General features: G+C 41.8%; 1 protein-coding gene across 1 annotated transcript; it reads left to right on the top strand.

Annotated features, from left to right (window-relative positions):
- The first annotated feature begins 4,327 nt into the window (after nt 1–4,327).
- On the top strand, nt 4,328–11,667 carry Pyurf (Pigy upstream reading frame). The gene is made up of 2 exons (NM_025574.3): nt 4,328–4,597; nt 6,528–11,667. The coding sequence occupies exons 1-2, from the start codon at nt 4,401–4,403 to the stop codon at nt 6,667–6,669; spliced, it is 339 nt and encodes a 112-aa protein (NP_079850.1). The 5' UTR covers nt 4,328–4,400; the 3' UTR covers nt 6,670–11,667.
- The last annotated feature ends 3,138 nt before the right edge of the window (nt 11,668–14,805 follow it).

Here is a 14,805-nt window from a genome sequence, read left to right as displayed (position 1 = left end):
CTGTATAGCCCACTTTGTAGACCAGGCTGGCCTTGAACTCAGAAATCCACCTGCCTCTGCCTCCCGAGTGCTAGGATTAAAGGTGTGTGCCACCATGCCCAGCCCTCGAACCACAGTTCTATGAGGAGTTTGAGGATGAGCTGCATTGCAAACCAGGCATTGTGTACTGCAGTACACCAAGCTTAGTCTCTGGTCACGAAACCTTGCTGGGAGTGTTTCAATGTATTATTATCACCAGATAGTTCAATTAGTTTGAAAAGTGTATATCTTCAGTTATTTTGCCAGTGGTCTGCTGTTTATCCATTGGATTACTTCATGGAATCCTAACAACTATACCAGTTGTCAAGATCATGCTATTTCAGAAATGTGGGGCTGGGTGTAGGGGAAGAGGGGGGAGGGAGAGAGCTCACAACCGGCCAGAGTTCCTGTGCTTTGGGAAGGTGGAAGCAGGAGGACTGCTGGATGCTTTCCACTTGGCCCCGGGTGGGCATCTGGTGGGAGGTGGTCAAGGGGCAGCCCCCATACCAGGTTCTCAGTCTTTGGCATCCTACACTGGATACAGCAGAGGAGCTATGAACAGAATGGTAGATACAGGAGGAGGGCAGAGGGAGAGAGGTTCCCACGCATGCGAAAGTCTTTAGTCCAGTCCTTGATGAACAGAGACAGTCTGTGGTTTTAGAGCTTTATTGTAGAAAGGCAGGGGGAAAGAGAGAGGGCAGAAAGAGAGAGAGTCTGGCCATGGCCAAGAGGAGGGAAGGGGGAAAGAGAGAGAGAGGAAAGGCTAGAAAGTAAGAGGTTAGAGAGAGAAAGGATGAGGAGAGAGAGTAAGGGGGAGAAAGTAAGAGAGCGAGGGTAAGAGGGAGAGTAAGGAAAGTAAAAGCTTAAGAGAGGGAGGAGGGGCCAAACAGCCCCTCTTATAGTGGACTTGTTAACTTGTTGTTGCTAGTTAACTGGGAGGAGTCTAGCCTGAAGATCAGAAGCTTTGGACATTGTCTACATGACTACTTCTCCTGTTGGTGCTGTAAGGATGGTAACTTTGACAGGAGCCAGCAGTCCAGGAGACATGAGGGAACGCCTTCCATCCCATGTAGTTGGGAATTATACCACCACTGGGGTTCACAACCTCAGCTTGACTGGAGACCAGACTGTCTGTGCATAGCCCATTGTCCCACACAGAAATATAAATGAAAGCACATTTATGCCTTTCCACAATGTCAAACTTTATTGGAAAACAATAAATTTGCAAGTTTTAGTGGGCTCAATAACAAATAATTCTACTTACTTTGGTAATAGGGCCAAAGCAAATGATTGTTCTTTTACTGCAAATGGAGTCTGTATTGATTAGATAACAGATTTAGAAAGAGCCATCATGAAGAAGACACAGCTGGAGATCAGGCTACTAGAGTCAGGATTGAGAGTGAAGATGTAGTCAGCTGCAGGGATAAAAGGGAAGTCCCAAAGGGGCTTCTGGCATCTGGGACAGTTAGAAGTTCTCTGCCTGGCGGTCCCTGAGGCAGACACAAAGTATTCGGTGATAGGTGGTGCAGAGCCAGTGCCATACAGGGATGGATGTTTTCTACTTTATAGGATCCAGGAGAAACTTCACTTTAGTGTCATAAGTCTTACAAATTCCTGGGCTGGCTTCCATTATATGACTTTAATAAACCCATATTCCCTACATTCTCAATTTGCCCCCAATAAATGTACAGGGTGGCACCCTTTCTACTCGCAGGAATACATCATTTGTGCCTCATGGGTGGTGCTGGACAGATTGGGCTGTTTTCTTGTCCTTTCAGGAACACCATGATCCCCACCCTTGAAATGGAGTGAAAGCTGCTCTTGTAATGGAGTCCCCCAGAACAAGCCTTAAAAACTGTAAAAGCTCACTGTTTTCCACAATGTGAAGTGACTTAGAACTGGTTGTGGCCTAATCACAACACACAGTGTAGGAGAAAGCCCCATCTCAAAGATGGCGCATGGCACTTGGCAAAACTGAGTCATGACAAAACTAGGAGGTTCTTTCTGAGGTGGTCTGATGACTTGCATGCAGACCCAATGCCAGCCTATTTGAAAGGATCCCCCGACCCTTCTCCACGAGAACAGGTAAATCGCCTTGTTCTGATTTTCCTTATATCCTAGAGATTAAAAAAAAATCCAAAATTTAGTAAAATCAATTACTAAAATTGATTTTACTAAAATCAGTCCCTAACTGCTTGTATCGATAATACAGTGATGTTTTATACATACAATTAGAGACTAACTAATTAGTCCCTGTATCACCAAAGACCAATCTCAGAGAGGACAAATAGAATTATAAAAGTTATCATCTATGAGGTTAGAGAGATGGATTAGCAGATAAAAGCACTTAATGTTCTTCCAGAGAACTAAGTTTCGTTCCTAGCACCCATATCGATTCACAGGGCCTATAACTACAGTTCCATGTAATCTAATGATCTCTTCTGGACTCCACACACACAGACACCACCACCCACCATATGCACATGTTCATATGAACACTGACCAAAGTAAAATAGGGAGTAGACAAGGCAGGAATTCAAGATCCCTAGTGGTAGGGATCATCAGGATAGAAAATCCACAGTGCAGCCCATGGACAACTGCAAGACACTCTTGGCCACTATCGTAACAGTGTCCTCCAACTTCCCTTGGCCGTAGTAAAGACTGGGAAGGCAAAGGAGAGAGTTTGAGATGGAAAGGTGGCATCAGGAACAGAGATGAAATTATTTAGGGAGTGGAACTAGATACCACCCCACACCAACCCCCACACCACATCACTGCTTAGCCCTGGGAAGTGAGAACATGAAGAAAGGAGAGTCATCCCAGGTGCTCTAACTACAGCAGTCTAACTTCAGAGTGCTTAATGCATGTTTAACGCTCAGAAGTGAGTGATTTATGCTATAACTCACAACTAAAATAGCCTAACCTTCATTGCTTCTGGGGGCTGCTCAGAAATTGTTTTTGTTTGTTTTTTGTTTTTGTTTTAATTGACAAGTTAGGAAACACAGGGACCTGGAAGATCCATTTCCGCTTCACCCAGTAAGAAACTAGTCCAACTGGCTCTCAGCCTACACCCAGCTCACAGCTGTAGAGACATTAGCTCTAAATTGTTTTATTGTTTTAAAAAGATGTTTTACAACTTAGGACAGTGCAGGGTAGGCAAGCCTTCTGCTGAGTCCCACTCATGGCCTTAATGTTAGCATTCTTGCCATTTCCTTCCACGCTCCCTCATCATCTGGGTGACCTCCAGAGACCAGTGTTTTTGCAAGGATATCAGAGAGCTTTGCATACATCTTGGGACAGGAGGAGCCTGGGCTGGAGAAAGCAGGTATGCAGAGGAGACATCTGTAAGGTCAGAGTTATCTTTTGCCAGAAGTTCAGCTAAGTGACTTCCTGCCTTTCTTGTTCCTGCCCTTTTGTCCCTTCCCTCATAGGTCACATATAGTGGCAAAGCTTTGAGGCAGAACATGTGTACTTTTCAAGAGCTCAAAGGACGAACATTGACAAGATTTCAGTAGCCATATGGGTTCCCAGCAGACAGCTAAAGCCCCTCAGAAGTGCCAGCACTCCAGAGGCCTTTCCTACACATTAACTCAATCTCAGCTGCCTCTGTTTGACTTTCAGACATTCCCGCCTGCGACTCAAAGCAAACTTTGTTAATGCTGTGACCCTTTAATACAGGATGCTGTAATGACTCCCAACCATAATATTATCTTCATTGCTACTTCATAACTGTAATTTTGATATTTATGAATTGTAAATATGTAAACGTCTGTGTTTTCCTGTGGTCTTCAGTGACCCCTGTGAAAGGATCCTCCTGCCCCCCAAAGGGGTCCAAGCATGCATTAGATGTGCTTTACCATAGTATTCACAACTAACAACCCTCAAGTTGTAAAAGCCTTCACAGCTTACGGAAAAGGAGAAAAAAGCCATTTTCTTCAGGCTCTTAAATTTTTGCTTGTGATACTTACTGTATGATTAATATTAAACCTGCTGTTGCCTCTAACACAATATGCTTGTGTTGAAGAGTCCTTGAAGATAAAACTAAGTTGAAGCCGAGCTCCGTGTGACTGGAGTCCGGTCCCTGACTAATTGGCACCTTTGTGATTAGCCCTACTGAAAAGTTGGACACCTGAATGAGTACTGCTTTAGTTTACAGTTTTGTAAAAGCGGTGGTGCAGCCACTGACCCGGGGAATGTCGGTCTGCCCTGGGAACCACACCACCGACTCAAGCTGTGCTGGCGAAGCAATCAGCAGCGCACCGGGGGCGGGGCCGGGGGCGGGACCGGGCGCCGGGGGCGGGGCCGGGCCAGGGTGACCTCCGCGGCTCTGGTGTGAGAGCAGTGAAGTTCCGAGCGCTGCTTCGTCCATCTTCTGAGCCGCCATGCTGAGCGCCACGTGCCGCAGGCTCGCCCCGGCGCTGCGGAGGCTCCGCGCACTGTCTGCAGTCGCCGGGAGGTTTCTGCAAGTGCCCGGGGCCAGGCTCTGCTCTGACCAGAGCGAGAGGGCTGAGCAGCCCCACACCTTCCACCCGGCGCTGCTGCAGTTCCTGGTGTGTCCGCTCTCCAAGAAGCCGCTTAGGTGAGACTCATCTGCCGCCTTGGCCCGAGGAAGGGTGGTGGCCTGTGGGCCCGCCAGCGGATCAGAAGCTTACTCCCTGGATGCCATCCGCCCGGCCGACCCCTATGCTAGGGTCAGCCCCGCCCAGGACCCGCGTGAGCTTTTCTCTGGCTCGCCATTGGCTGCTCTTTACAATCTCTCCTGGAGGCTTTAAAGAAAGACTTGGTTTCTGAGACTGGCTAGGCTCCAGAACCTTTTGAAACACAGTATCAGGGCCAGCGTCCCGACCGACCTATCTACCTACCTACCTTCCTTCCTCTCTCTCTCTCTCTCTCTCTCTACCTTTTGAAACACAGTATCAGGGCCAGCGTCCGGACCGACCTATCTACCTACCTTCCTTCCTCTCTCTCTCTCTCTCTCTCTCTCTCTCTCTCTCTCTCTCTCTCTCTCTCTCTCTCTCTTTCTCTCTCTCTCTTTCTTTTCTTCCTTTGGCTCGTTTCTTCATTCTTTCCTTTCTCCCCCCCCCCTTTTTTTTTGTCGCACGTGCACTTGCCTGAGTGTGTGTGTGTGTGTGTGTGTGTGTGGAGAGAGAGACAGAGACAGGGAGAGAGACATTCAGACATGATCAAAACTCAGGGCAAATACTATTGACATACTGATCTTTCCAGCCTCTCCATTCTTTGATGGGGGAAGGGGAGACAAGTTTCTCTATTTGGTTTGGTCTTTCCTGGAACTCTTTTTATAGCCCAGGCTAGCCTCAAAGTTGTGATACTTTTCCTGCATCAGTCTCCTGAGAGCAGGAGATTACAGGAGTTAACTACCACTTCTGGCTTCAATCTTTTTTTGTTTTGTTTTTGTTGTTGTTGTTTGCTTTTTTTTTTTTTTTTTGATTTTTTTGTTGTTGTTTTGTTTTGTTTTTCGAGACAGTGATTCTCTGTGTAGCCCTGCTGTCCTGGAACTCACTTTGTAGACCAGGCTGGCCTCGAACTCAGAAATCCGCCTGCCTCTGCCTCCCAAGTGCTGGGCTTAAAGGCGTGTGCCACCATGACCGGCTTGGCTTCAATCTTTTTAAAACGCCTATTATTCCCAGTTTCCTGTCATGTGTATGAACCATAAAGGATCAAAGCAGATCCTGAAAGACCCACAACATGAGGACTCCCCCATGTTCTAACTCAGGATAGGTGACACCCCAAATTACTCACAAGAAACGGTCTTGATGCAAACTGCAAGAGGTTTAATCGGGAAAGACCAGCGCACTAGGGACAACTCGTATCCCACACAGGGGTAGAGGAATAGACCACGAGCTCAAGGGGTAAGGGGCTTATAAAGGCAAAAACAGCAAAAACCTGGAATTGGGCTATAGAAAGACAAATCTGCAAACAGCTGGCATCCTGGAGCAATGGGGCAAGTTCTCTATTTTGGACACAGGTCTAAGGGCTTAAATAATTTTTCACTCTCTCTCAGGAGCTTTCATTCCCCACTCTTTCTGGTAAATAGTTCTAATCTTAGAACTAGACATTATTTTTTAACACACATGGAAAAGCAGAAGCAAAATACAAGATAAGGGTCTTTCCACTGAGTCTCAAGGTTTTCTGCGTACGCAGTGGCATCTAATGTAGACCGAATCTCTAACTTGGAAGCAATGTGGGGCTTGCAATCCAATGCAATTCACTGCTATGAAAAAGCTAAGTCATAAATTGGGAATAAACTAAAATATATATATATATATATATATATATATATGAAACACTGGCCCTAATGGGAATAATTACAGATTGTAAGATGATTTTTCTAAAAGAAAAGGTTGGATTGGCCTATGCTTCTAAGACTAAAGTTACTGGAGGACTGGAGGTATAAATATAAATATTGGATACATAGTGCCATTTATTGAGCGTCAAGCCTTTCTAAGCTTTTAGTTTCCACAATTCGTTTTGTTCTTTTTCTCCCTTAGATATGAAGCATCGACAAATGAATTGGTTAATGAAGAGTTGGGAATAGCATATCCAATCATTGATGGGATCCCTAATATGATACCACAGGCAGCAAGGACCACACGTCAAAATGAGAAGCAAGAAGAAGCTGAGCAACCCTAGACCCTGATTGTTAAAAGCATAATTACTGAGTTCTCTTAATTCTGTACACCTTTAACACAGGGAGGGAGAGTTGGGGTGGAACAGTAATTCTGCCTCGGCCTGCTTGACTGTTCTTCCCCTGCCCTCTTTAGCAGGACTATTCTGATCTGCTTTTCTGGAGGAGAATGTCCCACAGGGCTGCACCAGCACAGACCACAGACAGGCTTTGACTTTACAGTGTGCTTTTGCCAACCACCATAGCAATGTGTGTGTTCTCCCACCTTTGGAACCAGAAAGGTCTAAAACTCTTTAAGTGTAGTTAGTACAACCATAGCCGGGACAGCACGTGGATTAATAAGAGATCTGCAGCAACATCTGTGAAAACTACATATAAACCCATTTGATTTATAACAAGATCTGTTTGTCTTATTTCTCTCAGGCTTAGGACCAGGAAGCAGGCTATGGAAGCTTTTTCATGCATGTTATAGCCTTGTTTTTTGAAGATTTCACTTACAACCACTGTCAGAGGAAGCATTTCAGTCATCAGCTGAGGCTTGCTTCAAATCCCATTCATTTGAAAGCTGGTGATTTCAAGTATTGTTTAGTTTCAAGGTCAACGGTAAGCTTAAGTGCTAAGAAAATTCTGACATTGTAAACTTGCCTTCAGCACTTTGGTATTTCATGGTTACATCAATAATAAAACAAGATGCTCACAGTTTACCACCAAGCCCAGTTTGCAGTGGTGGAAGGATGTCTGCTTGAATGGATGGTTTTATCTCAAGAGTCTGATAGGAAGAGAACATGTGAAAATAGTTTATGTAACTACATTTTCTATACAGAGTCATTTACTATTCAAAATAGAATCGTTCTCCAGGGAGGTCCCTTCAGTAGGTAAAGTCCGGAGTGGGAAGCTGGTTATATCCTTTTAAGTTTAGTGTTTCAAAGTACACTCCAGTTTCTCTTGCCCTGGAAAATGTGAAGAGTCCTCCGGCCTTTAACCTCAGTTTTCTAGAAGTGTAACAGAGCTGATTGAGGATGATATAGTATCTACGTTAGAAACAGAGCCTGAGTTTCTCAGTCCTTCCCCTAAAGAAATGCAAGAATTGCTTATAAATTTAATTGGTTGCACATGCCCCGGCCCAACGCCTTGTGTATGTTAGGCAAGTGTGTGACCACTGAAATCCTCTCCCCCTGATTTATTAATCTACTCTCTGTGTGGGGAAGAGCCATAGCATGGGGAAGTCACAGAACAGATTGGTGGAGTTGATTCTTTCCTTGCACCATTGGGTGATGGAGCCTCAAGTCAGGTGGCCAGGCTTGGTGGTGAGACCTTTATCATCCTAATTGTCTCACTGGCCCTTAATTGATTCGTAATGAGCTAGCCTCCTAGACTAGTTTAATAAAAGATGTACATGATTCTCCCTGGGAAAGAGAAAATTAAAGCCTGTCATACATGTCTCCTATTTTCAATATTATTAAGTATAAGTTGCATTCTTATATTATCCAGTGGCAACACAGAGCTGAACTAGATCATAGAGCTTCTCCATTCCTGAAGTGGAGTTTTTAGCCCTGAATTTCACATTTAACCAACTGAAAGCTGTGGACAATGTAAATGAACAGTTTTGCCCTTAAAGCTAGTGTCAACCTGATAAGTCAGTTGCAGCTTTTTTAACTTAATCATTTGAGCAGTTGTCTCTAAGGGAGCTCAGTATTTATTCTCTCATCAAAGAATCTACTTGTACAAAGAACCCTGGGTGCAGTTATTGGCATAGTACAGAGTCTTTATTTTCAGAACCTGGAGAGGAGGTAATAGCACAGTTTTACAGATAGACAAACAAGCATTTCAGTATCGACTTGAGCCAGGGAGTTCCTCTGAATCCCAGCACTTGAGATGTGCAGCAGGATGAGGAAGTCAGTCAAGGACATCTTGAGCTAGAGAACTGTTTATCAAAACTCTAATGAAGCCCATTGGGTCAGCAAGAAGACAAGTAAGAAAAGGAAGGTGTTTCAATGGTAGGGGCATTAAGAGGGTACTGGGACAAAAATGATCAGAATACATTTTATGCATGGATAAAATATTCTATTTTGCATAATTAATATGTTTACTCAGAAAATAATAGTAGATGTGTCTTAGTTGGGGTTTCTATTGCTGCCATGAAATATGATGATCAAAAGCAAGTTGGGGAGGAAAGGGTTTATTTGGCTTACATTTCCATCACAATCATCAAAGAAGGTCAGGACAAAAACCTCAAACAGGGCAGGAACCTGGAGGCAGGAGCTGATATAGATGCTGCTCACTGGCTTGCTCTCATGGTTATGCTCAGTCTAACTACTTCCTTATAGAACCCAGGACTAGAATGGCAGGTCGTGTCTCAATAGCACACTAGGCCAAGGCAGTTCCACATGGAAGAGGTTTTATTGGAAGGGAGAGACAAGGTAGTGGCAGAAAGAGAAGATGGGAGAAAGAGAATGAGAAAGGGGCATTCTCCTTATTTATATGGAAAATGACGTAACACAGGTAAAGGTGAGAGGTGAGCCAAGTGGATGCTAGAAATATTGGTGCCTGTTGGCAACCAATCTGCAGGCCGCGCTGTCACCTATGTGTGTTATAGATTTGGGATGTCCTGATGTCAACAACCAGCCTATGGATGGAACCACTCAATGGGTTGGTCCCTACCCTATTGATCACTAAGAAAATGCCCTACAGGTTTGCCGAGAGCCCAGTCTTAGGGAGGAATTTTCTCAATTGAGGTTCCTTCCTCTCAGATGATTTTAGCATGTTTCAAGTTGACAAAAACTATCCAGCACAAGGTAATACCAGACACATCTAGCTACCCACGTTTATTGTTTTCTGTGAGTCTGAATAAACTCTCAAGGGAACAGGACCCTTTCCCAAGAATAAAGATTTAAGCTAACCTAACAGATAATGGCTGTAGTAGTAGGCGCAAAATAGCACGTTTGCCTTCATGTTTAATAAAAATAGTTTACACTACTCACATCAAGGATTCATTATATTTCCTCAATAATACTACGGTGTTTTTTTTTTTCAAATGATGGTTTTATTGTTCCAATAGTACGTGATTTAATGTTATTTTTAGTATTTTATTTATAATTGTAAAAGTTGACTAAGAAAAGGTCAGCGATACACAATATGTCCCATGAATTAAAATTCCTGAATATTCTATATTTTCATTCTTTGAGTCTACAAGGAGATAATATGGGCCATCCTTACCAGTTATTTCCCAACCCAAACTAGCTCCTTTCATCTTTGGTAGTCCATCTTTTTAATAGGAAGACCTCTGAGACTCAGGAATTTAAGGTACTGTTGATTGACGTGACCTCAGTGACTCCTGTTGTAGAAATTAAAAAGGAGTAACAGTGATAGGCTTAAGAATACATCAAATTTATAAGCATATGTGAGTATATTCCATGATAGTTTTTAAAGTAAAGTTTTTAATTTTCACCATTAGCACTTTTGAAATATTGCCAATAGAATTAACACCTGATGCAAAGTACACATTCCTGCTGCAAAGGGAGAAGGGTATTTCTTGTTATTGCATTCATCAGACTGTGGGAAATCTCAAGGGTTCTTTTTGCCATCAAATATTGCATACCCACTAGACAACTGATAATATGATGAAGTGGTAATCAAGGCAGATGAACTTCAACCTAAACAGCTTAGAAAAATCCTTGGTCTTGTACATGTGTTCACTGGTGAGAATGTTCTCTAAGTTAACTCCAAGATGTGTGGCTGGTGTCTCATTAATGGCATCCTTGTTTGTGTTTAATGAGAGTCTTTATTTTATTTATTTTGCTTCATAATTCTCAATGTAAGAGATACATTTAAATTCTCATACACGTTATGAATGTGTCTGCAAGGTATTCAGTGCTAGAAAATAAGTGTTGCAAAATGATAGTTATCAGAACAGCACAGGTTTATGTCTACTTAGTGTCTGGGTTGCGCCATGGAAGCTAATTATTTGTTTATTCTCATCCAGCAGTCCTAACCTGTGAGTTGTGACCTGCATTATGATTCATAGCAGTAGCAAAATTATAGTTTTGAAGTAGCAATGAAATAGATTTATGGTTTGGGGTCACTAACATGAGGAACCATGTCAAAGGGTCACAGCATTAAGAGGTTGGACATAAGGTTGAGAAGCACTGGTCTTAGGTATAGATACTGGCCCAGATGTTTGGTATCCACACTAACATGGAACACTTGTCTTTTCTACCTTCATATCTGGTTCAGACAAAGTTCAGAATTTCTCTTACATTTTACTACAGTGGACACATGAAAGATGTTTAATTCAGGATTCTGGATTTTATTGTAGCTTGATCACAGGGGAAGAAATATAAACGATTTCAGGTAGAATTGCTACATGACTAAAACTGGAGGTCCAAAAATGTTGCATACCTTCTTTCCTTGTAAAAGGGGTGTGTGTGTGTGTGTGTGTGTGTGTGTGTGTGTGTGTGCTATTAAAATTTTACTTATTAGCAAAAACAAAACAAAAATCTACAAGCAAACAAACAAAAACAAAAACCTGCCTTAAAATAGCATTTACACATTAGATCAAAATACAACAATCCAGAAAGTTGGCCTAAGTCAGTTTTCTTCACTACTAAATAACATTCATCTTCATTTTGAGAAAATTTCTGTTTACAAAGAAAATAAGAACCAAAATGTATAGATTCTAATTCGTTAGGCTGTTAGTTTTTACTGTCTAAAGTACCATATACTTCAGTTAGGAGCATTGAAACTTAATGTTCTGTAGCACAATAGGGTGACTAAACTTCATGACATTTTATAAAGTACAAGAAATATCCTTAACAAAATGTTTATGGACAGGGCCATTAGTCTCCTTATTTGATCATAGTATAATGTGTACATGTATCATGCCCTTTGAGTATATGTAATTTTGTGTCAATTTAAAAGACACCTTATATTTTAGTTTGTTACATTATATTATGATTGCCTGCTTTTTATCTTCTGTCTAGACAGTAAACTCTTGTTCCAATTTTGCTTTCCTTTGGGTGCTTGATTGAACCCCAGAACCTTCTGTGTGGTAGATTACCATCACAACATTTTTATTATTTTTTTAAAGATTTATTTTATTCATGAATGTCTGTGTGAATATGCTCACACATATGCAGGTGACATGGAGACTCAAAAGACAGAGCAGGTTCCTTGGGTTTGGAGTCTCAGGTATATGTAGGTATTAGAACCCAAACTGTAATCCTCTGATAGAGGAGCAAGTACTCATAACTCCTGAGGCATCTTTCCTGCTCCTTGTTTGTTTGAGGCAGAATCTTTAAGCTCAGGGTGAAGTTCATACAGATCCTCCTGCCTCCTGGATGCTGGTTTTGCAGTCATGAGCCATCACACTTGGCTGTCACGACATTTCTAAAATAAGGCTTAGTACAAAGCAGGGAAGACATGACTCAGACAAGTCTTACTAATTTTTAGTGGTTTTATTTATCCTTAGACAGTCTTATACAGTGTATCTTAACCATATATACCCCCAATTTCACCCCTAACACATGGCCCTCCCACCTTCCTATCCTTCCCCCCTTTTTAAAATAACACAGTGAATTCAATTTGTGATGCCTGAATAAGCACAAGTTGCTTATCAGCAAGTCTTACCATTTCAGCCCAATTAACATCTCAGGTTCATCTTGAGAATAGGAAAACCTTTTGTTTATATAGAATTATGAGGATCAGGGTTGAGGAGATGGCTCAGTGGGTAAAAGTACTTTATCAAGCATGAGGACACCATTTCGAATGCCTAAAACCCCCACATTTTACAAAGTGGGTGTAGTTACAAAACCTCTGTAGTCATAGCACTGCAGAGTGCAGAGACAGGTTAGGTAGGTCTTACTGGCTGGTAGCCTAGCTCCAGATTCAGTGGAAATGCCTCAATGGAATAACACAGTTATACAGTGTATAATAAAGTAATAAAATAGACTATGCGGTGACCTCAGCCTCCATGTGCATGCACCCAGGCACATGTGTATCTACACATAAATAGATATATGACATATACAAAAAAAAGTTTAAATTCTGATCATCAAGATGAAATTTACATGTGAAAGATCTTTATAAAGAATTAAAAGGATACACAGGTCCTGCCAGGAGAGAGCTGGTCTCCCAGAAGTGCCCTCACTCCCGAGCTCAGAGGTGAGATCTCCAATAACTGTCCAAAGCAGGACCAGCCAGGAGCACACAAGGCACAGGAACAGTGGAGCAGATGAAACAGGATTCTTTCAGTCTCCATCTGTACCTGAGAGCTGGGGGTTATTCCATATCTCCTTGTATACAGGTGCTGCTATAAGAGAGCTGGTCTACCAGCAGTGCTGACACAGGCTTACAGGCACACAGGAGGGACAAGCTCCAGCCAGAGACAGAAAGACCAGAGAAAACCAGATGGCAAAAGGCAACCACAAGAACTTTACCAATGAAAATCAAGGCTATTTGGCATCATCAGAATCCAGTTCTCCTAACACAGCCAGTCATGGATAACCCAACACACAAGAAAAGCACGATTTGGATTTAAAATCACATCTTATGGTGCTGATAGGGGACTTTAAGCAGGAGATAAATAACTTCCTTAAAGAAATACAGGAGAACACAGGTTAATAGGTAGAAGCCCTTAAAAGGGAAATACACGCACACACATACACACAGAAAAAAAAAAAAAAACCCTTAAAGATTTACAGAAGAAACATAACCAAACAGGTGAAGAAATTGAACAAACCCATCCAGGATCTAAACATGGAAATAAAAACAATAAAGAAATTACAAAGTGAGACAACCCTGGAGATAGAAAACCTAGGAAAGAGATCAGGAGTCATAGATGCAAGCATCACCAACAGAATACAAGACATAGAAGAGAAAATTCTCAGGCTCAGAATATACCATAGAAAACATTGACACAACTATAAAAGAAAATGCAAAATCCGAAATGCTCCTAACCCAAAACATTGTGTCAGAAAATCCAGGACACAATGAGAAGACCAAACCTAAGGATAATAGGTATAGAAGAGAGTGAAAATTCCCAACTTAAAGGGCCAGTAAATATCAACAAAATTATTCAAGAAAACTTTCCTAACCTAAAGAAAGAGATGCCGTGAACATACAAGAAGCCTACAGAACTCCAAATAGATTGGACCAGAAAAGAAATTTCTCCCTTCACATAATAATCACAACACCAAATGCACAAAACAAAGAAAGAATATTAAAGCAGTAAGGGAAAAAGGCAGACCTATCAGAATTATACCAGACTTCTCTTCATAGACTAAGAAAGGCAGAAGATCCTGGGCAGATGTCATACAGACTCTAAGAGAACACAAATACCAACCAAGGCTACTATATACAACAAAACTCTATTACCATAGATGAAAAACCAAGATATTCTATGACAAAACCAAATTTACACAATATCTTTCCAATTTACACAGTATCTTTCCACAAATCCAGCTCTTCAAAGAATAATAAATGAAAAATGCCAACACAAGAAGAGAAACTACACCTTAGAAAAAGCAAGAAAATAATCTTTTAACAAACCAAAAAGAAGATAGCCATATAAACATAATTCCAACTTTAACAACAAAAATAACAGGATGCAACAATCACATTTTCTTAGTATCTCTTAATATCAATGGACTCAATTCTCCAATAAAAAGACATAGACCAACAAACTGGATACGTAAATGGGACCCAACATTTTGCTGCATACAGGAAATCCACCTCAGTGGCAAAGACAGACAATACCTCAGAGTAAAAGGCTGGAAAAAACTTTTCCAAGCAAATTGTCCCAAGAAACAAGCTAGAGTAGCCTTTCTAATATCAAGTAAAATTGGCATTTAACCTAAAGTTATCAAAAAAGATAAGGAAGGACACATCATATTCATCTAAGGAAAAACTTCCCTAACCTAAAGAAAGAGATGCCGGGCTGGTGAGATGGCTCAGTGGGTAAGAGCACCCGACTGCTCTTCCGAAGGTCCGGAGTTCAAATCCCAGCAACCACATGGTGGCTCACAACCATCTGTAACAAGATCTGACGCCCTCTTCTGGAGTGTCTGAAGACAGCTACAGTGTACTTACATATAATAAATAAATAAATCTTTAAATTAAAAAAAAAAAAGATGCCAATGAAGAAG

Source organism: Mus musculus, chromosome 6 (genome assembly GCF_000001635.26).
Source record: "Mus musculus strain C57BL/6J chromosome 6, GRCm38.p6 C57BL/6J".
Lineage (NCBI taxonomy): Eukaryota > Metazoa > Chordata > Mammalia > Rodentia > Muridae > Mus > Mus musculus.
Note: the sequence above shows the minus strand (reverse complement) of the source record. Positions and strands in the feature narration are given on the sequence as shown.

Coding starts and splice junctions, on each gene's coding strand:
- Pyurf (NM_025574.3), top strand. CDS start 4,401: ATGCTGAGCGCCACGTGCCGCAGGCTCGCCCCGGCGCTGCGGAGGCTC. Junction 4,598..6,527: donor CTCTCCAAGAAGCCGCTTAG/GTGAGACTCATC, acceptor TTTCTCCCTTAG/ATATGAAGCATCGACAAATG.